Here is a 25,442-nt window from a genome sequence, read left to right as displayed (position 1 = left end):
AGCCCTTACTGATGGTTATCATTTCCAACGCATGAGGCAGCCAACACGCAAGCTGATTACAAAAACCAAAACCACTGTGAACACACACACACACACACACACACACACACACACACACACACACACACACACACACAACATAATGAACAAACCACAGAATGCGTGCGCGCAGCCACAAAGCCGCTCGTATAAAACAGTTTGTAGACACATGTAGCCCAATGGGCAAGCCAAAAGATTCTGGCTGCACTTAAACTGCACTTAACGCCGTTGTTGCCCTGAATCCATACATGCATGGACACAGAGTGTGTCACCCGGCCCATTGAATGAACAACATCAGGGGGTGTGAAGTCATGCAGGCCAACACAAGCAACACAGTGAATGGGACCATCATCACAACAGGGGATGTTTCAGTTGTGACAAAGAATCATTACAAACCTTTTACAAACAGGTACAGCACATGTATGTGTGTGAGAAGAGATGTTTGCAAATATATGTGTGTAGTTGATGGCTGCGTATTGCCTGGCATGCATTGCGGTGAGTGTGTCACATTCCACTGATTATTAGCGTGTGTGTGTGTGTGTGCGTGTGCATGTGCACCTAGTTAGTGAACAATGTAAAAGTCACACGGGAAGGGTTTGTGTGTAATAATAGATAAATTACACAAGTGTGTATGTACACTAACTTTTGCACATAGATTCTATGTGTGTGTTTGCAGCCGGGGGGGTTGGACAAGAGGAAGGCTTTGGGAAGGGGACAATGGTAGCCATGGAGACGCAAAAGGTCTGAATGGAGTGAGAGGAGCACCTGCATGCTGAGTTAGTCTTCTGTCTGGGGAAGTCATCCACTTGCGGGTGAAGTTTGAAAAGACAATGACCGACTCCCTGCGGACAACAAAACACTTCCAGCATTGTCCCAAGAAGAAGAAAAAAACAACTTCCCATTAACACTCGCTTGCTAAGAAAGTTTTTTTTGCATTACTATTGTCTCAAACTAGAAAAAAGACACAATAAGACCCCGTTACTGAGTCCTACATTTTTCCAAACCTCTAAACTTTGCCCTCAAAAAGCTATTGTTTTGAAAACTCTTTTCAGAAGACAGAAAGCTCACTGGGTTCCTGGCAGATCCCATTCACAGGCCACTGGAACTTAACGCTCTATTGTTTACTTATCAAGCCCAAGATCTCTTCTGCTACGACTTGTTTACAGAGGTCAACATCCCATTGTGAGCTTCCTCTCAAACTCCCATGCTCATTTACATATTAAAATGATTGATTTACGACCAAGTCATGTATCGATCACTGACAAAACCTGCAATAAGCCATCTACCCACGAGGCCATTGATCTCCAAGCTACATCTGTTTTCTTTTTAACTAAAAATATTCTAGCTAAAGTCTAGCAGGCAGCACGAGTGGTCTGACTACATTTTCTTAAAGTGTGACTCGCTTAACAAACAGCTAGACGTTGGTTTTAGATAACATTTAAAATCTGACTTTGCATTGTAGCTCTTGACACACGATCCTTTTCTATCTACTTAGATTAAAATGCAGATGGGAACAAGCAGAAATATCTTCATGGTTACAACATGTTGTCGTTTTTCACATTAGGTTAAGTGCTATGTCACCAAACTGGCTTTAAAAAAGGTAGGTCAGATATCCTAAAGTCTTTCACAAGCCATGTTTTACAAGCCAACTAACCCTCAAGGAATACAGACAAACTGTTGCCTACATGTTAACACCTCTCTCCTGTCCGCCTCTTTTTCCCCTCCACCTGCCACACTGAGTGTGAGAACATCCATCAACACTCCTAACCAGAAGGCCAGGGGACAGGTAGTGAGTCAGCCTCCGGTGAAGAGGTCACAATGTCTCAAGAAACACAGCACTGGTGGAGATGTTACTGGAGGACTGTCCTCTTACAAGTTCAAGCAAGTTCACAAGGTAGGCTGTTTAATGATTCTGGGAAATAAAGGTGGTGGACAAGAATCTGTTACTGAAAACACAAGTGCACATGATACCTTCATGTGTTTCAACATGAAAATAGTAACATACAACTACAGTGCAGGAGCTTAAATAGGTCATTAATCTATTTTTCTGCTAGAGATCATTGTTTGCTGACATGTTTGTAGTTTTTAATGGTGATAATCTACAGTAAAGCGCTTGAATGCCTTAGACATGTGGGGCATGTGGGAAACCTGGAACTCAGTTTACACAGATTCTACACCAAAAATTTTTTAAAAAAAAATTAAATGCCACCTTCCTCTCATCACCCATGCATGTGCTAACTCTTTACAAGGTTAAACCAACAGCTCAAAACCCAGACTGAAAAAAGACCACTTGCAAAATATACTTTGAAAAAAATCCTCTGTGGAATTAAGAATAAAGTCATTGCAGTTTAAAAGCTGAATTTTCTGATGACTAACTTCAATGAAGTTTTGGTTAAAAGTTTGAAAGTATCTGAGTAACACTGCAGAGTCATACGGTCTATGATGACGGAATATTTGGTCGTTAAATAAGCATCAGAATATGTCACAACTGCTGCCCATTATAAAAGAAAAACATATGAAGCATCTGTAATGAGTGAACTGCACACAGGAGAGCAAAATAAACCCCAGAAAAGTCAGGATCAAAAAGTAGATATAGCCTGAGATGCCCACAACTGACCTTTCTCTGAAATTTCTGTGCTAATCAAGGCTTACATTCATCAACATGTAACTTTCTATATCCCCAACCCCCGGAAGGCTGCAGGAAACTTCCAATTTAAGTGAGAATGACATTTCCAGCTCAAACTAATCCCTGCTCATGCCACATCTACTAACTGTGGCTCAAGTGCATAAAAAACTTATGCAACATACCAAAATGCACACCAAGTCACAGAGCCTAATTCTGGCCCTGCAAATGGCTTGCACTGCAACGCTAAGGTTTACTGCAGGGGTGGTGGTGGTGATTCACCCTGGCCACACAGCACAGCTGGCTGTGGAAGAACATGGGCTGAAATATGTCACATCTGTCTCAGAGCTGGCAACCTCGACTGAGCGAGGGGGGGGGGTTAATATCATAACATTAGTGGACATTCTGTAACTGGCAGCCAATGTAGAGTAATCTACTGGTCGGATCATGGTATTTAATGTAATACTGAGTATTTGGGTCACTTGTGAAGCTAGAAACCCAAACTGGGAATCGTGCTTGTAGCTGATTAAAGTGAAGCAGCATCTACATGTCAATAACCTGATCCTGGTGTGACAACTTTTAAACACTCAGCAATCTGAACATTAAATATTAATCCTCCTCTTGCTGTACGGTTAGTTACTGCTGACCACAGAAAAACTGCCAATCTCGTGTATAAAAAATGGCTTCATCTAAAAAAGAAAAAAAAAAAACTGAATTCCTTCTCCGGCTCAACTCCCACAACATCTGTTTCTCTCCATTTTCCAAGCCGGACTCGAATCTCACAGTGTAACTGACAACATAAATTACTGCATACAGCTGATGAACTGGGAGACTGCCACGTATAGTTGATGTGTTCACTTTATATTACCTCATTTCTGGAAGCCATTAATCTGCAGGCTACAGAAAGAGAACAAACAAGCCTGGTTTAACAAGACAGATAATTTCCTCATTTCTGACATTTCTGAAATAACAGCTAAATATATATTTAACATCTTAACTTTCTTGCTTTTGACTGGGTATCGTTTGGCACTGCAACCTAAAACTAGGTCAAATGAGACAATAAAATGTTATTCTTCATAATAAAACAGCTCATGTGTTGTCAGCATTAGCTGCATGTGATCCCTGTAACCATGACAGGTGAAATCACCACCATGATGTTCTGGAATATGACTCAAGCAGCAGGACCAAAAGTTACGGAAGGACAGGGAGCGGGCAGGGAAGCGGGTTTTCCCTCTTTATCAGCAGCATTGTGTTGTCTCCCAAACAGCATTATGTGTCTATTCTTTGTAGCATAGTTTCCATGAGTGTTTAATAACAGAAAACAATGTCAAATGCAGTATAAGACGAGCGAGTTTCCCCTTTATCTCATTTCAGCTTGTCAGCGAAGTAATAGCCAACACATGGCCCCCAACTCTGCAGGACAGCAGACCAGCAACTGCTGCTCTGCCAGCTGTTACTGTGAACAACGTGCACACTGAATACACACCGATACGTACGGATGTAAGCAGCTCTACACATCGCTCATCGCCCCTGAAACCCACACCAAAGTTACGAGAATGCAAAGAGGATCACAGCCAGCAGCGTGCAGAGACACTCTGCTTAGTCGAGAATAATACGAGTAAAATGAAAGGGAGGGGAATCAAACCGCAGTCAGGAAATACAGTATGCTTGAATTCAAAGACCCTTAATAATCAGAGACGGAACGAAAGAACAAAGGAAGAGATGATTAACAGGAGTGTTTCCTTCACTGAAGAAAAAAAAGACACAAGGAAGGATATTGTGCAGAGGAGGCTGCTGTGGGAGAGATTACTTTCCAAACAGGGGAGGGATGGAGTTTAACTTTTCTTTGTCTCACAAAAGTCCCGGGGAAAACTCCACACTCACACCGAGTCAGTGCCAGAGCTTTCATGCAATGAGCGGCTACACTCACCTTTCAGACAGAACATGATTCTTCACTTATTTCCCCCAAACAAAACTGCAGTTTCCTCCTTTTTTCTTGCGGCTCACCATTTCCTCATAACCATTCTGCTTGTCCTCCTTTTCTCGTCCTCTCTCCCGGTTTCTCCACACCGCTCGCTCAAGCCGATCAAACGCAGACACACTGATCCTGACACATACACTCCACTCTCCATCTCCCTCCCCTTCTTTCCCCTCTCACACACACATGCACACGCTCCGAGTGGCAGCAAGCCAACTTCTACACTGCAGGAAACTGCCTTGCGACCCCCCCTCACTTTGCTTCCCCTCCCTCTCTCCCTACATCCCTGGATATCTTTCTACCGCACTGACACCCCCCTACCCTCAACCCCACCCCATCTCCCCGCCCATCAGAGCGAGAAGCTCAGCCTCGATCTAAAACTCTTAAATCCACTGTCACCCACAAGCCCCCTGATTGGTCACCTTCACAGATACCCAAGTACACACATATATGTATACATATGTGGCATTTAGTCAAATACATGGTTTTAAAGAATACATTTGTTGCTTGGGAGGAGGCAAAAATAAAAACAATAATATATACACACACACACAAATATGCACAGTGTGAAGCTTTTACTGGATAATGATGGCAGAGAATCTGGGCAGTCAGCAGTTCAGAGTGAGACAGGGGGCCCCGGCTTGAGGCCGATCCATTGTGCGCTGATCAAATATAATCGCTTTAATCCCCACAATTCAACTGCTTGTTATCAGACGCAGTTACAAGCGTGGTGCATCACAAACTCTCCAGGCAGGCCGATCCCAATCGCCCTCAGCGTCGTGCCAGTCGCGGACAGAAATACAGGCTCACTTACAAGGTTTTGGAAATACACATGAAAATACATCTGGTTTATGGGTGTTAAACTGATGTTTTTTTACCACCTTGTTCAGATGTGCAGCGAGAATAGCTTATGGATCTGATTCTGGGCCATTCCTCTATGACTTAAAGTGCTTTGTAAAGCTCACATGAGGTACGCTTTTCACAAAAGGAAGATTAGTTTTAGGTTTGCTGAAATGATAGTAATCAAAGACTTTGACTGTGCTTTCAAATCTAAAAAAAAGAGGGGGAAAGCATACTCTCTACAAACCCAGTAAATCAATATATGCAGCTAGACAACACAGTGCACACTGACAAGAGTAAATTAAAGAGTCAACATAAAGTTTGGCTTAGTCCAGACTGGATAGCAGAATGCAAAATGGCATTGATAACCAATGATGAGCTGTAATGGCTTTCTCTTCCTCTGCAAAAACACATTTGGTGTGGCAGCCTTTGATCTTAAGTGATCTGTGGTAAGTTATGTAAAACCCAGAACCCTTAGCATTCATTTATATTCCAAAGCCCACACATACAGTACATAACAATGCGTGATGGCTAAACCCTGTTTGCTATGAATCTGCCCAGGGCTACTGGTGACTACTGAACTTTATCAGAAGAGGAATATAGTCGTCCAAAACAGAATGGCGCTGTGTTAGCTGATCCAAGAGGCAAAACCTGTAATTCAGGAGGTGATCTACCAACCCTCATCTATAGTTAGGGTTATTGTTAGACTTGGAAAGAGTGATAGCTTGGAACACAGACGCTGGTACTTTATACTGTAAAAAACAGTTAGGTTGGTTCAGGCAACTAAAGACCCAGAACTCAATAAAGACATTATTTATCTGTCTGTTAAATGTAAGAAGATGGATGGATGGATGGATGGATGGATGGATGGATGGAAACTTTAACTGTTAGCTTTTCATTTTACATCAAGAGAAAATACCCAAGTAGACAACCTAGAATTGGTGCACTGTAACCTGATGCAGTTTTGAATAATATGACAGTGATATTGTATAGGTGTGTGCTCACTTCTGTTGTATACTGTATAAACAGATGTTTAGCAGACACAAAACAGACAAAGGCTTACTTCGTGTCTTTAAGATGTTATGGTTCCACTACATAATTACAGCAACGGTGATTAACCTTGCATATAATTAATGCTGATATTTATAACTATTCCCTACTTACTTGGCAGAGTGTACGCTCTGTGCAGATGTTCCAAAAGAGGATTAAAGTGGCACAATCATAATAAAACTATGACGTCCAAGCGTGATTGTTGCTTGCAGGCTATAACACATCTGTCTCGACCAGATGTGGCCAATTAGAGGCTGACTAGTGTGCAAATGTGTAAGTGTGACCTCGTGTGACGTGGAGCCTCAAGGAAAGCATGATTGACTGAAATGAGAAAGCCACAAAAACGCAGCCTTGGAAGAAAAATGCTTGAATAAATCCATCTAACCAAACAGTAAAATCTCACTTCATCAAACCTTCACCTTAATTGGCCAGAATGGCTTTAACTTTAACCTTCTCCTATAAAACCTTTGGCTTACAAGCAGCATTTTGAGGCCTGCGTAATCACCGCTCTCGCAAAGCTGAAACTGTCAAAGCAGAGATGTGGATTTCCTTCGCTTTTACACACAAACACAGTCTTGTTAAGATTAGTTTCAGAAGTCAGTGCGAGCCAATGGTCGGTATAGCAAAATTTTACAGCGTTCTTGTTTAAATGATCTACAAAAAAAGGAATAAACTTAATTCCAAATATTTACTCAGTCTTCTTTTCTCACGTTTATGAATTATATATTTACTATTGCAATTTTGAAAAATTCAGCCCATAACATGCTCTAATTGAATCGTTTCATTAAAGATTATCTTCTTCAAGTATATTTCTGCACATGGACTACATGGCAGCACACAGTGACAACCTCCTTCTGTGGGTGCAGGATGCAAACAGTACATACAGGGAGATTTCAGCTTCTACAATGCAGACCGTCTTCAGATTAAACACCGTTTTAGGACTTGAATCACGTCAAAGGGCCCGTATCAGAAACACAGACAGCATCTTATCTAAGTGTCCAGGACATTCTCTGTCACATCCACTGCTGTGCAAGTATGCCATGTTTTAACTGCGGCACACTTTGCATTAGAGATAAGACTAAATAGCAAAGGCAGATAAAAATTAAGCAACTAAGCTTGTTTGTATTTATATATTTAGACACGCGACGAGAAGGAATCTGAAAAAAATCTGACTCTGCCATTTAAAAAAAAAAAAGAAGAAGAAGAAGAAGTGATTAGTAGCAAAAACACAAAAATAAAAAAGAAATAAAAAAAGAACACATGTAAGGATAAACATGAACATATTGGCTCTAAAATGACGGAAAAAGATTATTTCTGTTCGTGTTACGTCATTATAACTCACGCATTTGTCATGAAGAGGTCTTTTTTTTTTTTTTTTACCTCGCCACTGTGTTGGGACAATATCAGTTCATCCTATCAAACTAAACCCCGAGACCTCTATCCCCTCACAAGCTGCTAAAACCATGTTCAGCAACGTAATCACTTGTTTTTCCTCTGCTTGCCCTTTTTTCACCAGTGAATCAGGCCTTTTGTGGATTAGAGGCCACAACACAGAGGTAATAGAATACATACAATATGATTCAAAAGGGTGGGTGAAAAAAAAAAAAATCAGAGATTAAGGGATTGGTGGGGGGGGTGACTTAATTTGAGCTAAAGCTGAACTCTTGTGTGTACCGGGATTAGGAGCATTTCAGCACACAATAAGACTGATCTGGGGTCAGCTGGCAAAGAGATACAAAGGAGGATCAGAGAGGAAGAAAAAGTTCGGACTTACCTGTGGATCATCACCGACAGCAGCACATAGGAGAAAAGAGAAAAATGATTAGAAGCAGTTTATAAGTGTATAACACTTGTTATAGATATGCTTTTTTTTTAATGAATGCTTCGCGTGTTTCTATGTACAGCACTGGTGTGTTTAGCCCTGGGCTGTGGGCCACATCACCAGATTTCTGTGTCTGTCTTTTAATGAGGCCTTCCTGGTTTATACATCTCCTCTCCCTACAGCAAATTATCATCTGCTAATCTGGATTTACACAACGACTACACGGTAATGATGAGTGTGTTTCTGTGTGTGCCTGTATAAAACCCTCCAAAAAAAAAAAAAAAAAAAAAGACAGTTATGCAAGAGTTTGGTCTGTGAAGCCTCTCAAAAATTTCACCAAGCATCCCACAAAGAGAAATGTGTCCTCAAATACCCTTTTCTTAAAGCCTGCCTTAATAAACACATCTTCAATAATGTGGAACCTAATTCTGGTTCTGCCACAGCTGTGGCGTGCCAAGGTATGGTTAATATTTAGGTCACTGTGCTCCTGCCCCAAATATGTGACACAGTGACACACTGTAGATACCAAAAACTACATCACACATAAAACTCTGCTGATGACTAATCCCCAAATCTCCAAACTTCCATGTTAACACGGTGCAGGCACACTTGCCAAAGGAAAACATCTGGATAAACAAGAAGACATTGAGTGCACCTTCATCTGGTGGCTTGATGATCTATAAATAACAACCAATAAGGAGTACAGTTAACAACTGAGACCTAGATTCCACTGTCTGATGGGGTCCCACCAGCTGCAGGTTGGTTCCTTATTCGAAATGTTGCCTTTTATGCTTTTCTATGACAGTAAATTAAATATCTAAATTTTGCGATGCTTCTCTGACACGGGTGCTTCCAAGTGCCCCTTATCAAAAAGGGAAAAAAACAACAAAAAACAAATGGTGGTAAAACAGCTCACACACAGAATAGGAAAGCTCCTGGAAAACATTTAACTATCCCTTTATAAAGTTTAATTGGCATTGTGATATTTTGTGACGTTTTGGAGATCAGGGGTCGGACTGATTTTGCAGTTGCTCCAAATCCACAGTTTCGTTTTTGCAAGATGGTTTGTTGGAACTTAAAATGACACTGTCTGGTACGGAGCTAATAAATCAAACAATGACATTATATGAAAAAAAAAAAAAAAAAAACAGATAATAAATACAGTGGTCGTATGCAGCCTAGAATTGGGACACAGCATAAGCCGTTGGATCCTTACTGGATCCTTCAGCACAGGTCAGGTGCCAGCTACAGGAGGAAATTTATTTAATGAACTGATTGTTTTTGTTTTACTTTTATTCCCTTAGAATTCTTAGTAATGATATATTTATTTACATTTGTTTAAATTAATTTGATATACAAAAGAACTGGGACCCTATCACCTGTATTTCAATTCCTAAAACAGGAAGGAATAGCTGTTACAAAATATAGCTATATGTTACACTTGCTCAAAGTTTTTTTAAGAATCTTAATAAAGTTAATAAATGTCAAATTGAGCCACACCAGGAGCACTTTTGCCATTTTCTGTCTTGTTTTTGTTTTGTTTTTTTTAACTGAAACCTGCAGGTTTTTGGTAACATGCTTTTTGGGCCACATTTCCTCTCATTTAGTGGGTGTGTTGGAGGTTTTAACCAATCAGCAGCGATCTGTATATAACCCATAACTATAAAGGCATTGCAGACAATGAATAGGCTGGGTGTCTGACGAGTCACCATTTCCGTCTGGAAAAAAAAAAAAAAAAAAAAAAAAAATATATATATATATATATATATCAAACCAATAAATAAAACAACTTTTGCAATGTTTTGTCAGGGCTGCAACTGGCCCAGGAAGCACTCACTCACACACCCGTTACCTCAACAACCGAGGCAAACACCCAACCAGCCGAGCTGGAGGCTACATCAAAATTGTAGGTTTTGCATCCCCAGGCACTCATTTTCGGGCTATATTTACACAGAGGCACAGTGCGTGGCTGCCCATATGCCTTGTAATGGGTCTTGGCAGGCGTGTGGAAGCAAGATCCAGATGTTAAAAATACTTAAGGTTCAAACTGGAGACTTATTCCCGAGACATTTCCTCTGTGTGCAGTGTGCATCTGTACACTACGTGTGTGTGTGTGTGTGTGTGTGTGTGTGTGTGTGTGTGTGTGTGTGTGTGTGTGTGTGTGTGTGTGTGTGTGTGTGTGTGTGTGTTAGTTATATTGACCTGTCTATGACACTGTCTCTGGCCTGGAATTAGCTATAAAAAGATACAGTCTGTCTACAACAGAGAGAAAGAGAGAAAGACTGAAAGAAAGAGGCTGTAAAAAGAAACAGCAGGAGAAAGAGCATTAGCTTGTGAAAAACAAAAGTCTAATGCAATAAGTCTGATCGGTTCCTGTCTTGTTGTTTAAAATCACTTATTCACACTTGAATGCATCATCTCAATCTCCAAGCTTTGTAGTTGGAAAATATATCCCTTGGTAAATAAATTAGTCCCCCTTATTTTTCTGAATATTTAATGGGAAAATGATTTGTTTCTTTAAAATGTGAGTGAAATTTTTAGATTTAAGATTTTGTAATTATTCCAAGAAAGGACTGAAAGAGATCTGTGAAGAAATCATGACAGCAAAGAGCTTTCCTGTCGCCAGCGTGAGGGGCAACCACGGATGAGATAGGCAGACAGCAAATAAGGTAGGATGATCTTCTTACGTAAGACAGATCAAACAGTGGAATCACATGCGGTGTAGTACATTCAGATAAAGATTTGGCTTGAATACAAAGACATTTTCTGCCACTGAACCACATGCGGGCAATAAAAGGGCGCGTGCTTGGTTTGCAGATATAAAATCCATAAAGGTTTAGGCTGCACCACAGCGCTGCAACGCTTATCTCTAGAGTTAAAGGACACAAATAATATTATATGTAATCTCAAGTTCAAGATTATAACCAGAAAAAAAAAATCCTTCAGTTAAAACTAAAAACAAAACACTACATACCAATACAGTTACCATATAAACTTTGACCAGCTTCTGCTTTAACCTTTTAACTATGAGAAAAATGTCAGGACCTTCAGCTATGTGCGTCTCTGAGCTGTTTTAGGAAGGGGCAGGTTCAGAGGTGGAAGGGCTGAAAGTTGCAAAAACTTGACAAGAGCAGCAACAAGCTCACTTTTCTGGAGCAACAAAATGTCATCATATACTGTCAGGTGACACTACTCCAGCCCTGACCACCAATAGGGACACAGATTCAAAATATGTTCTTAGCATCGACAGCAGACTGAGGCTACATGTGGCGCCTATGCTGCTAAATCATTGTTATTGCTCCATGTAAGTCTCCATGCTATTGTGACAATCTTACCCCAGGAAGCTTTGCACCAATTTGTTGGCCACATTAAGATAAAGAAAGTTCCGATTTGGAAGCAACCAGTCGTCATGTTGCTGAACTGCTTTAAAAATAAAACGCAGAGCCAGGCAGAGAGACAACACATGTAATTTGCCTATTGAAACTGATAACAACTTGTTATGTTACCATTAGTGTAATAGCGAGTGAAACATGGGCAGATACTGATCCTGAATGTCTGAAACTTAGGCTACAATATCTGCTTTTTATTTGGTTTGTATTTTTGTCCCACCTGCCTCACCAAAATCTTTGTGTCCAAGCATGTATAACCTATCCCGCTCCAAGTGTATCTAAAGTATTGGCAATAATTTTAATGTTAATGTACAGTGTGAGTGAAACTACCAATGGCAGCAAGTGTGAGAGTTAATGCGACTACCACTGGGTGTCTTTTTCCATTCTCAGGTAAAGGTTAGGCTACAGTTACAACCACTCTCCCTAAAGTCTAACTGACACCTCTGACCGAGTATGCACAGATGCATGTACCCCGGCACACAACTAATGAACCAATCAATAAATAATGAGAAACTGGAAACTTAATACCCCTAAAATACTGCCAGGTTTAAATTTCATTCTTACCTCAGACAGAAAGATGTCCAATATTAAAATTCTAAACTAAAGAGCTAAAAGAAACTATTATTTAGTTTCTTGGTGTCACTGATGAGCTATCCAGGTCTAGACAAACACAAACACGCCCTCTCGCTGGTACCAAATCCTACACTCACACTGGTACCAGCCTGTGACATCACCGCGCTGATGTATCGTTGCTGACTTATCACACAGGGACAAAGTGCCCTTTGACCAGCCACAAGTCCTGCTGACCACAAACGCACACATCCAACTTAGTCTCTAAGGGAACCAGGAAGTGTGAGGGTTGTGGAGCTTGAGAATAGGGTGCCATAAGAAAGAGAATGAAACAGTACTCGTTTTGCTTGTGCGTGTAAACACCGTCTCTCTAACTGAGCTCGAGAACAAAGAACCATTCTAAAAGCTCAAAGAGACGTAGCCAACACACATGGTTAAGTAGGTGTGTGTCCAGTATAAAAATAAAATAATCACTGCTTTTCTTTTTGTTTCCCCACTCTCACCTATTTTGTGTTGAGGCCGGTACACCCAGTTATCGTCGTCCTCACGCTCGTCTCCGTCTGAGGTGTGAAGGTGACTGTGAGACTGAGAGTACGGGTGGCGGCTGTGAACCACGTTGAGCTCGTTTTGGCTCTGGAAGACGCGTCTGCTCTGGCGGGAGAGGTTGGACACGTTGAGCCAGCTGAGAGCCCGGGAAAGGCCCGCCGGTTTCTCCTTTCGGAATGATGCGGATCTCCTGTCTCCTCTCATTGTCCCTCAGAGAGGTCTTCTTTAAAACTGAGCAAAAAAATAAATAAATCCCCAGCCGTAAATCTTTAGGTCGGTGGGTTGTCCAGATATTCACACTTACGAAACTGTTTCAGACTCTTCAGATTCAACAATAAGCACTGAATTAGTTCCAGCAGGACATTCAGCCATATCCCGCTTTGCTTTCCATTTGCTTAGCGCACTTCCACATCATGACTCTGACCCACACAGCCTCCTCCTTCACTTCATCTCTCTGCCGCAAAAACTTAAATCATCTTCTCCTTTCTTGTCCTCCTTTGTGCCTTAAAACTCCAGGCGTGATTCCCAAACCCAAAGGGGTAATTAAGCAATCCAGCAATCAGGAAAATCACCGCCCTTCCGCGGCGCACACTTCTCTGTGCACAGTCCCCTTTTTCTGTTATGTTCCTCAGTGGTGCATGACAGGGTGGAGAGAGGTTTCCAAATTACCCTACGATTCTTTTCAGTCTCAGCAAATCAGCGGTTGTTGTTTACGACCATGTGTGCCCCTGAGTGTTGTTATCTCCAGTTGTTAGCACGCGCCAGCTGAGTCGCACCATCTTAGAGCCAGGGCCTGACCAAGGGGTTAAGAGGTTCCCGGGTTTGTTGCTGTCCTGATGAAGTTACTTGCATGCTCACGCGCTGGCATAGGCACACTCACATGTGATACTCCCTTTGCTGGGTATGCAGCAGAAATGAGGATGCCTGTTTTTCCAGAGAATTTACAACCAACTTCTTGTGAATCCTCATTCGTTTTCCTCTCAGTCCTGTTTTGATCCCTTTTCCGCAAATATTACCGTCACTAGTGGTTGAGGAAAAGGCGTGCTAAGCAAAGGCTGTGATAAAAGGTCCCAGTGTTGACCAAGCTCTGGCTCTCCAATCAGCTGATCTACACCAGTGATAAAGCAAGAATTGGGAAGGCAAGCCCACACCTGCTTATCGCACCCAGGTGAGTTAAAAAGAAAGGGTATGCTGGTGAGGATTGCCCAGACTCCGCTCTTCGGGACTCCTGAAGTCCTGCAAGTGCGTGACTACTAGAGTTGACACAACTAGAGTTGTGCTGTGAGTATAGGGTTAAGGTTACACCCAACCCTTCACACATGAAGCTGAAATACGAGTCAGCCCGTCCCTTCTTCCTTATTCCCTGCCTCTCTTCTTTCTGTTTTCTGCGCTCCCTGATCGCTGCTCCGCCCCGCCATTCATTTACTGGCATGGCAACCACTCATCACACCCTCCTTATGTCCTTTCCTACCTCCTAAACACCTTTTTTCCACCCCACATACGCTTCTATTTACATTCCCTGTTATCAATATCCCACAGGTTCTTTCATTTTGAACACAAAACAGCTTTAACCCCAGCCTCAGCAGTACTAACCCTTAACTACTGTTGGGAAACACGCAGTGTGTGAGGAACACAAAGGCCCTCAGGGATAAAAACATGTATGTAGGGGGGGTGGAGCCTTCCCACCTGAGTGTAAAAGCATAGGGAGCGCAATACCACTAAGGTGTGACAAAAAACTGAATGAGTGAGTACACAAACACACGTAGGCCTGGCTGAGAAACCTCATCAACCATTCTCACCTTCTTGTTTACCCCAGAAAAGGTGGTAAATTAGAGGATCGTCAGATCGTCAAGACAAAGATCTGGCACCGTAAGGTTTTTTTTATGGATCCATTACGCTACTGAAAGACGATTCCAGATCTGTGACTGCGATGTGGTGCAAGCTTAGACTTAAACCCTTATTGCTCTCTCAGGTCCCCGACCTCATTTGAGGTTCCCCTTAGAGAGAAAATCTACTACGTCGGCACTTGTTTGTGCACAAAGCCAGGTGCTCATTTCCAAGCCTAGCTTGGAATATACAAATATAAGTAATCAAGTACACACTACAGATATATTTTTGAAGACCTTCGGTCACAGTGGTGAGACATAAAGCCATAAGCCCTTTAATATTTAACCAGCATTACTCTACTGTGCAGCAGCGATCAGTAAGACGTCAATAAAGTGGGACAACAAAGTAGGTTTTATTACAGCAGAGGAAATGATGTAGGGGGATAAGGACATAACTAATAGTTAACCTGGTGCTTTGTGACCTTGACCTGTAAAACAGCAGCAAATTATAATCACTCAATCCTTGAGTTGAAGTAAAAGTTTCAGCCCGACGTGTAAAAAAGATTTTTTCTTTCCTTCCCTAAGAAATCACAAGAAAAGAAACCAACGTGTGGTCACAGCAAGTGAACATTTCACCACCAAAATCTAAACTTTGGTGGCAAATTTGAAGGAATTTCTTTAAGGTTGTCAAGAGACATTACAGTCACAAGAACACGATTAACGGACAACTCAAACACAGAGCATCTGGCTGCATTCAGGATTAATTTATTTTCTTTTTTGAGGAAGTGAAGCTTAATAACATGACCCATAAATGGAGTCAAAATGTCATCACAGGTCACCGTTGTGATTCAAACCCCCCCCCTCATTTATATTTAATGAAGTGCACATGAAGGAGATAAAGCACTGACGATAATCAGTATATTAAACTGCAGATTATAGACAATTGGACATTCAGCATCTTCAGCTTGGTGGCGTGTCACCAAAAGAAGAGCGTAAACATCTCTGACTGCGTAGAAGCAGAAGCACAGCTTTCACGTGTCTAATCCATTAAAACCTTGATAATGTACACAATTAAATTTGAATAGAGTGACATAGAGAAGATGTTTTTTCCAGCTATGATCAAGGTTATTATAGTTAACTAAAACTGGATGTGAAAACATATTTTGCTTAACTATAAATCAAATACAGACCATTTTCTTCCCTGTTGTTGGCATTAAATACAAAACACATTTTAAGCAGGCTTTAATCTTTCATCAGAGACATTAAAGGCTCCAAAAAGAGTGTCACGTTACCTCAGAATGTAAACACGATTATACCATCAGAGCCGTGTGTCAGTGATTAGCTTTGAAAACGATGCAGACTCTAAACACACTGGTGTTTAAACAGGAAACCATGGGTCACTAATGTCATGTTGGGACACTCCTATCAGACGTGACAAGAGAAGACAAGAGGAAAAGCAAACAAAAATCCAGACAGTGAAGAAGTACAGGGCAATTAAGGCTAAATTACTCTAAATCTTATCAGAGTATTGACTGGATTCACAGTTAGAGCTGACCAGGTGGGAAAAGGAACAAAAAGAAAGAGACTGAATGGATATAACTATGTACTCTGATAAGATTTTAAATGTATAGATTTTAAATATAAACACACGCTGCCACTGCTTGTGTCCCACAGACATAAAACTGGGCCATGAGGGCCAACCTGTTTGTCAGGTAACCCAATCACACATTAGTGCCTGGGTATACCTGACATTGATACACACTCACCAAACAAAAGGTAAATACAGCAGATAAAGAAGCCGAGCTGGAAAAAAAGTAGCATTTAGTGCATCCAGCAGTGCACAACTATCTTATAAAAGCCTCACTCAGTGTTTCTGCCAAGTTTCAAATCCCAGTATGTGCAGTTTCACAGTGTGTGCTTCTCAGCGGTAACACATTCACACAGGCAGTTAAACACAGGGGTTCAGCTCCACCACAGAGGAAGGCTTTTATTACACCAGAGCACCCCACATTTACTGGGACAGTTGGTGCCTTTGCGCATGTGTGTGTTTGTTTGTAAAAGACCACTTTTGGGCAACAAATTCTAAACTGTACGGTTTGACACCAGCTGATTAAAGTCGTATTTCTGGAAGGCATTTGTTTCCCCAATTTGGTTCGACTGCAGTCACATTCAGTGTTTAGGAAATCTGCTTTACATTATGGTACATCCACAGGACGGTAATGTAAGTAAAGGAAAGCATGCTTGACTTCTATGTGCATGCGTGTGTTATATACTGTATGTTCTATATAAAGTTCCTCCTGGAGGTGTTGGAATCTTCCACACACAAGTGTCAGATTTACACCTGATGAAACTCAATTACAGCAAGAATATATTTACACCTGCAACTTACAGGAAGATCCGCCCACTTTTCAAAAATTTCTACCTAAAGAGACGTCATTACTTATCTGTTGATTGTCTTTGTAAACAGGTGTTATTGCATCATTTTGGATTTACACAATAATACTGTTAAGAGTTACGGGAGGTTGAAAGGCTGGTGTGTGAGAAAGACATTAATCATCAGCGTTGGCCACCCCGATACGACACCTACGCAACACCTACACAGATAAGTCATACTCAATGTTCGTGCTTTGCTCCTTCTGGCAAAAACTGCATATTAAGAAATCACGACTGATAAAGGCAACCACAAACAAACCGCAGGCACACAGGGAACACGGGACAGGGAGTAAAGTGATTAACTCATGTGATAATAGACTACTAGGGAAGGAAAATGTGAGTCACACAGTATAAAGTGTCCTCTCAGGTTAGCTGCTGAGCAACTTCAGACCTCCAGGGGGAGAGGTAGGCCAGGCCTGGACGCCCAGCAGCAGCCCACCACTAGAGGGCTGTTGCTGGGCTTCCAGACCTGGCCCAGGCCCAGCAACAGCCCTCTAGTGGTGGGCTGCTGGACCTCTGGAGCATTGAAGTCCACTACCATGCTTTTTTTGTTGTTGTTTCACATAATCTGCATCACAATATTCATCCGTTTCCATGAAATATGGTGCAGTTTTTTGTTTTCTTTTTTAAGATTAAGTAGTTGATTCCTTCAGAATGAACTGGCTTAAATCATTTGGAAAATAATTTTTTTGATTTTTTTGATGAAAAACGACAAACATCGTGTGTGCTTTCGGTGGGAATCCAGTTACTTTGAGCTAAATAACAGTAGGTTTCGCTCTGGAGAGGATGGAGGAAAAAGGATTTTTTGAGACATCATTTTTGGATCTTCTAGCAGATAAAAATAATCATCTATTATCTGAGAAAAGAGGAGATTAATCAGTCGTAAAGATGATCAGCTGTTGCACTCTCAATAGTATGTCTGTCTTTTTGAAAACATTTTATTTGACACCCTATTTGTCACACTTCACACTGCATCTGGACACTTTTACACAGGCATAACTTACTGCAGAACTTGTTTAAATCTATTAGAAACTGTGAAACTTATGGTTTCCCACAAATTGGGGGGGGGAAAGCCTGCCGCCTCACACAATTAATCACGTGAAACAAAGCTTCCTTTCTTTCCTGCAGCCTATATTGTATGCAATTACCACTTCCGGCCACAGGAGGAGGCCATCAGACTGAAATTACTTTAATCCCTAAGACAAACGTTTAGCTGCAGGTCAGAGGAGCCTTGGCACTTCATCCAAATGTTAAATCGTCCAGAAAATGTTGTATGTTTATGTGTCAGTTCATTTTTGTACGTGCCTAACAATTTACAATCAGATGACAGTCAGTAAACAACACTATCACAAGGCCTGGAGGGAATAAAGCATGTTTGTGTATTTATGGTTGCGCGTGCCTTTAAAGATAGCGATCTTTAATCAAGGATAACACAGCTATTTCAACAGTTTTTTCAAACATTATACAGTTTTTGGTCTCTATGGAATAAGTCTTTGATGACACACACACACAAAAAAGCCCTACATACACACACTCAAGTTTTTGTTGAGTTTTTCCAAGATTAAACTCTCTCAAACCTTTGGAGTCAACTTTTGTCACTTCCCCCTGGAAGAAGACAAATCCCACATCCCGCTGCCCACGTGCTCCATCATTCCACAGTCCAATTTTCCAGCTGAAAGTACTTGTATACTGTCATTGTTGTGTGTGTCTGTGTGCGTTATACTGTGCTCCTGAATTCTCTTACTTCTTGGTAAAAAAAGTTGCAGGCTTAACTAGGAGCACCATTCTTCTGCGGCCCTCCCGTGTCGGCCCATCACCGTGTCTAAGACTCATGTGCGAGTGCAGATTATCCATAGAGATAAAGGCAAAAGCGCAAAGCAGGTAATGACCTCTGACCTCTCACCCCTGAACCCGAAGCAGCAGCTGCTGACTCAACACTCTTAAAAGTGTGCTTGTAAGTCTGCCTGTGCGCTCTAGCATATGCACACACGCACCGTGTGAGCAAATACACCATCACTGGGACAAAGAACAAGGAAACTCAGACTGGGTGTGCATCCGAGCCACATCTGTGAAGCAGATAAATTCAGCATGAGAGGCTGCATCGAGTTCAACGATATGTCTACAGGCTCCCTGTGCTCATGCCGCAGATTTACGATGTGAAAGGCTTTGTTTCTGTTCATCTTTCTGACCGAACAGTCTGAAGCGAACAAAGAAAGGCAAAAGAGCAAACAGGAAAGGAGAGGGGGCCGACAAGGTGATACTTTAGCATGAAAAGAATAAAAAGGAGTGGCACCAGAGCTTACAAGACAAATGAACTCCGGTAATCTGAGTAGGGCATTCACACACTCAAGCACAGACAGACACACACACACACCCAGCAGGCCTGCGTCCAGTGGTTGAAGGGGAGAAAGGGTGCGGTCGACTGTGCATTCCTGATCAGTCATGCCTGAGCAAAGAAGTGAGTCCAGCAGACCTGGGGCCAGATGTGGTTTGCATATGCATTGTACTTTTCATGCAGAATATGGAATTTGCAAAATTGTGCACAGATGGTGAATTCCAAAGGAGAAGAACTGGTGTGTTAGTGATATCTGAACAACTCCAGCTGAAATCTGAATACCTTAAAGATATGTCTTTCTCTAGTACACTGTGACATCGAAAATCTGGCACGAAGCACGTTTCTAGTCCAAAAACTGTTCCCTGACGCACTCCTGAACCGCAGGGCAGCATGTTTGTCATTGCTACAGTAATTAAAATCAGCTTGGGTAAAGTTGAAATGTGGTTGAACCAGATTTGAAACGTAACAGGTAGGACTGTGCTCGTTGGAGAGAGCGTGTGTTTGGGCTCGTGTTTTTTTTCCCCTTAAACTCAAGTGGTGACAGCAATTTCACAACAGCTGTTTAAAAGGGAAGCACCCGTCACGACAGAACAATGTTCAGTTTATTACCACAAGCTGATACATGAATCTTAAATGAAACTTAAATACTGTAAGCATGCCAACATGTATATACGCATATAGGAAAGTAAGAGCGAAACACACAGGGGAGAAAACAATGCCATCATGAACCGTCAAAATAGCAGTTCCCGAAACGACTGCTTAAGGCGACCATATAGTTGCTCAACTGATCGTATAGGGGTTACCAAATGTGCCGTCACCACAACCCCATCGCTATTTAGGGGTCGCCACGCTAGGATCATCTGCCTCCACCTTCCCTATCCGTAAGTTTCCACCTCCATTACACCAACCCTCTTCTCATGCCCCATGAGGAGAGTGTTGTTGCAATTTGTTGTTGTGCTAAAAAATAAAAATGAATTGAAAATTGACTATCCTGTCATCTTTCTCTTTTCCTCCTGCCTGGCAGCTCCAAATCCATCCTACATTTAAAGCCCCTACTCTCATCTCTACTCTCCTACCTTTCCTTCTCCCTCACTGCCTCCTAACATGCCTTCCCCCTTTCCTGTTCCTTTTAAACAACAGTAGCACAGTTTCCACTGGCACCCCATTGATCAACAGCACTGTAGGCAATCATTAACCAAGACCAACCAATCCTGTATGGAAATATTACTCTTTTCTATCCGTATGTTTGATAGAAAAGAATAACAGCAGTGTCAGCAGTGCATCTCCCGAGACTTCACAAGACCTGCTGCACTTTTAAATATTCTCCAATTGCCTTAGGAGTTTGAAAATGACGACAGCTGGACTTCTTTCAGTTTGTGGAGACGTTTTGCCCCTCGTCCAAGAGGGTTCTTCGGTTCTTAAACCACTGGAAGTCCCAGGTAATGAACCATTGGTGCAGATGGTCTTGAGGTTCGTTAATCCACTACTTGTCATCACATAAGCCAAGGTGTGAAAAAAAGGTGTGGGTCATTAGTACAACTGAGACCACCAGGTAAAACTTCTATGAGACACAGCACCACCCCACTATCAGGTGAGATATTGAGGTCACCTGAGGCAAGGTGTGAGTAGGGGTTGAAATGCCTGGGAAGGAATCTCAAGACTGTAGGTATACGGTAGCTGGTGTCGTAAGCAACAAACTCTGTTCAACACTCATCATTCATAACTAAGGTAGACAACCTCCTTTAGTCCTTACAAACCGTCTGTCTCCTTGGTCCAAAATGTGAGCAGATGTTCCCACAGTTCCAGATGTACTGCTGAGTCTGGTCCCGTTGAGGTGGCTTTCCTGTGTTGTGCTATGCACTTGTGGAGTCGCCGTTTGGTTTCTTCTGTGCACTGCACCTAATACACCATGTTGTTTAGTTTGTTTTGGGGTATTTTGTCTTTGGGATGAACCAGTTTTTGTCTAAGGGTGTTGCTACGTCTGAATCTCCTGTATATTTAATTTCAAAGTTGATCTGTCTAGCTGGGCTATTAATTAAGGAAATATGAACCATATGAATGTCACTTTTAAAATAAATGCAGTTTCTTTATTAGACACTTTGTTTTAGTGCCAATCCCAGTGATTCCTTTTGTCAGTTGTAGTGATCTTGAAATGGAAAAAAACTGGGTAGGGACAATGATGAAAATATTCAAATGTTCATCATATTTGAATATTAACAAGTGCAACAAATCATTTACTCTAGACTTCAGTAGTATTAAAGTACAACAATTTTGAGCTGCCCTCCCAAAAGAGGAATGTCAAAAATAAAAGGGTCAGAGCTGGATATTTAGTCAGAGGCAAAGTTCAGCTCATCTGCTGACAGCCAATCTGGCAACCCACCAGGATTCCAGTCTGGCAAGACGCCCATCAAACCCCACTGGGACCTGCTCACTACAGGTGCCGCAGACCACTGCTGAAACTGCTGTCTTTGTGTGTGTGTGTGTGTGTGTGTGTGTGTGTGTGTGTGTGTGTGTGTGTGTGTGTGTGTGTGTGTGTGTGTGTGTGTGTGTGTGTGTGCAAGAGGGAGAAGGTGTGAGTTAAAAACAACACAGCAGATAATTACGCCATGTGTTTACATATATAAAGCCTTTTTAACAAGCACACAAGTGGAACACCGTGAGAGGAAAACTCTAATAAAAGCCAGGATGTGTGAAATAGCAGTAGCAGCAGACTCGCAGCTCAGCCATTCAAGCGCGTGTGTGGCCCTCAGCCACAACAAGACGTGTGAGTGTGTGTGTTTGTGTGTGTGTGTACAGAAACGCATATGAGCTGCAGCTCTTCCAGAGACACTCAGCGGTGGCATTAACGCTGATTTAGAGGGGAGGGCGATGTGGAGGGATAAAAGAAGACATAAAAGTAGAAAAGAAAGACAGATGAGGGTTAGATGATAAAGAAAAGAGATGGAAAGATAAACAGACAGAGAGAGAGTATGAGATTTAGACAGAGGATGAAAGACAGAAAGACTGAGAGGCAGAATTCTGTTGATTAAGCAGACGGTAGGCCGACCGTTATCATGACAATAGAGGCTGACTCTGGGTCTGGCTTTTTGCCCTCTACAGCTGTGAGCTGTCTGACACACACACACACACACACACACACACACACACACACACACACACACACACACACACCCACAGAGGGAGGCAAAAATGTTCGTTATTCTGAGCTCATCCCTCTTATCCAGGCTCGTAGCAATACATCAACCCGACGCAAACCTCCTCTAAACGCTGGACTGGGACCAGCTTTAATTTAGCGGCAACACACACGCACACATTTGCACAGATTCTAGTCTGCAACCTCTTTTCGCGCTGGCTTTACTTTCCTTACTCCTGATCCAAGTACAGCTCCCTAAGCAAGCCATCCTGTTAGACATGGATTTAAGAGCAGAATCCAGATCAGCAGTTGCCGGCCAGAACTGCTTGCTGCTCTGCCTTCCAGCCGTTACACGCCGCCGTCTCAAGGCAATTTAGAGACAAGCCATGGAGGAAATGGGGAGGACACACACGCAGTCACACAATAGATCGATTCAAAAATAGAGCGTCCGAGTTGAATACACCCACACAGAGTAATATAAACAAAGAGAGAGTTCATTTTTGCTGTGCTATGATTAACCATCCAACACAGTACGGCTGTCAAAAACACACACACCAATCAGAAAAAGAGTTTCGCAAAGATATTCCTCCCACGGGCTGTCACAAGTTTCAGAGCGGAGTCCCATCTGGCTACCCTCTACTTCTCCCTCCTTCCTTCCTTCTTCTCCATCTGTCTTTCTCTGGCTCTCCTCATCCCTTTTGTGTCATCTTCCTCTGTCTCAGGCTCATCTTCCCTCCTCAGCTTGCTTTTCTTTGTTTGTCCATCTCAAATCTCTCTGAAGCATTCCAGAAATCACTCAACATTTTTCCAGCACCCCCACCACCCCATTTCTCTAGACCTCTCTCCACCTTATCATACCTTCACTCTTTTCTTAAACACAGTGGCTCTTTGTGTTTCTCCACCAAGGGGGTTGGGTGGAACACAAACTCTCAGCCCACCTTGGACTCAAAGCCAAAGGCCACTGCTGGTCGCGGCCACCCACCCGTAGCACACCGCTGCAGCAGGGACTTTCCCTCTATGCGTGTGCGTCTGTGTGCAGCTGTGAGCATGTCTTACCGGTGAAAATATGCATCTGCATCCAGACGTCCATAAGTCTGGGTATGTGTTTGCCGGTGTCTTCTCTGTTTATTTGTTTGCATACGCTTGGCTAACACTTCACGCCGACTGTGATAGCGCACATGTACTTGTAAGTGCTGCCACAGGCTCTGAGAAGATTGTGTTTCCAGAAAATAAGATAAATAAAAGAAGATTAAAAACTGGAATTACAGCCCCGTTCAGGACAGGTACTGTGTGTATTTTTCCACTGCATCTCAGGTTTCACCTGATCGTTCTCTTCCTGCAGGGCTCCAAAATATTTTCAAACCGGCTTATATTCCTGGGAAGAAAAACTCCAGTGCAGCTGGGCTCTGTGATATTTTTTATTTCTGTGTGTGTTTTGCTTTACAGTATCATTCATCTTACAACTTAAAGGATAGTCAACAAATGTAATGATTTTGAAAAAAGGCTAAAACAAAGCTAACCATGTCCAAAACTTAAAAAAACTGCTGAAAATCACATTATGTTATTTTGACATATTCGGATCTTTCTGGTCAACTTGTGTGTTTGCTTTGTTTTACTCAAAAGACAGAAAATTGTTGCAATTACCCATTAATAAACTATAAATGAAGTATATAGCAGGCATGTCGCATCTTTTCACACATGGACCTTTGGTGGTCCGATTCTGGCCCTCGGGCCGTATGTTTACTACACAGTTAAGTTGAATAACCCATAAGAAAAAAATCTGTCTTTAAAAAAATGGCAAAAAACAGAAAAAGAAAAAAATCAAAGCTAAGAAATCCCAACTGTAAGTATTTGATATGGGTCAAATTCCTAAAATACTGAATCTTAAGGTAAGAGTTGTGGCGCTCTGAAAGCCAGGGAAAAGTCTTCAGCATTAGTTTCTGGCTACAAGTGACACACTGCTGCAGCCAAAAACAACTTGGAGAGCAGAAGATGAACTGCTGGTTTTCTGTAGGAGGCAGAGCGAAGTGAATGTGTCCACTGGCAACACATACAAACACACAAATTCTTCAAAGCTGACAATAAAAAAAATAAATAAATAAAAAAAAAAGCAGGAAAAGAACTAGATTGGAATAAAGTACTGTTTATAGTTTTCTGGAAAGTGTGGGGAGACTCCAAAGGATCTTTTTTAACACGACAGAAGGAGTCAGACAGCTGATGTTTTTACAAACTCCTTACAGCATCCAGTAGCCTCCACAGCCTCAATAAAACAGAGCCGTAAAGTCAGCAGACCATAAGGTGGCCTTTCTTCAGCAGAGTTATCCACTGATGCTATACTCCATTATTGTGGCTGATCTCTCTACCTCCCACTTGTCTAGACAACAGTCACCCTCATTTGCTTTACACTTTTCTGACTAATGAAGTGTAGTGTTGGTCAAGACAAAAAAAAAGAGTCAGCCGCGATCCTGGCCAATCTCAGCTGATGTCAGTGCCAGCCCACATCAGCTGACAGCTCAGCTGATTGCCCTTTATACAGCTGTTTATTTAAGCTACAGAAACCAACCTAAAGTGGCGGGACATTCCCAAGCCGCTTTGAAACACTTCTCCATGCCTACTCATTTTCATGCTCTATATATGGTACTGCAATTGTGTCCTTTTGTGTAGAGGTTACCAAGAGGGTTTTTCAACCACAGACCGGTCGTTTATGACGCTTTAGTGACACTGCTACAACATGCAGACGAGGGTCTGCATAGCTGTCTGTAGGCTGGGCGTAAAGACCATCGCAGTAGCACCTTTCACCCATTAATCAATGTCACGTCCACTCAACAGCCACTTCATTAGTCACACCTTGTTAATAT

The 25,442-nt window shown here is 42.1% G+C and overlaps 1 protein-coding gene across 6 annotated transcripts in view; it reads right to left on the bottom strand.

The window, feature by feature from the left end:
• nhsl1b (NHS-like 1b) overlaps positions 1–25,442 on the bottom strand; it is a 97,273-nt gene that overhangs the window by 41,597 nt on the left and 30,234 nt on the right. For 2 of the 6 annotated variants that reach the window (XM_040017634.1, XM_040017639.1), the window contains exon 1: positions 12,815–17,583. The exons of 3 other annotated variants lie outside the window; for them this stretch is intronic. In XM_040017634.1, coding sequence (XP_039873568.1) covers positions 12,815–13,061 — 247 coding nt within the window. In that variant the 5' untranslated portion in view covers positions 13,062–17,583. Of the gene's footprint in view, positions 1–4,592; positions 4,895–12,814; positions 17,584–25,442 lie in introns of those variants that run through there. One more of the 6 variants, XM_040017637.1, reaches the window with a different exon arrangement.

The sequence above is a fragment of the Simochromis diagramma genome, unplaced genomic scaffold (genome assembly GCF_900408965.1).
Source record: "Simochromis diagramma unplaced genomic scaffold, fSimDia1.1 OVJJ01000802.1, whole genome shotgun sequence".
In the NCBI taxonomy this organism is placed as follows: Eukaryota; Metazoa; Chordata; class Actinopteri; order Cichliformes; family Cichlidae; genus Simochromis; species Simochromis diagramma.
Note: the sequence above shows the minus strand (reverse complement) of the source record. Positions and strands in the feature narration are given on the sequence as shown.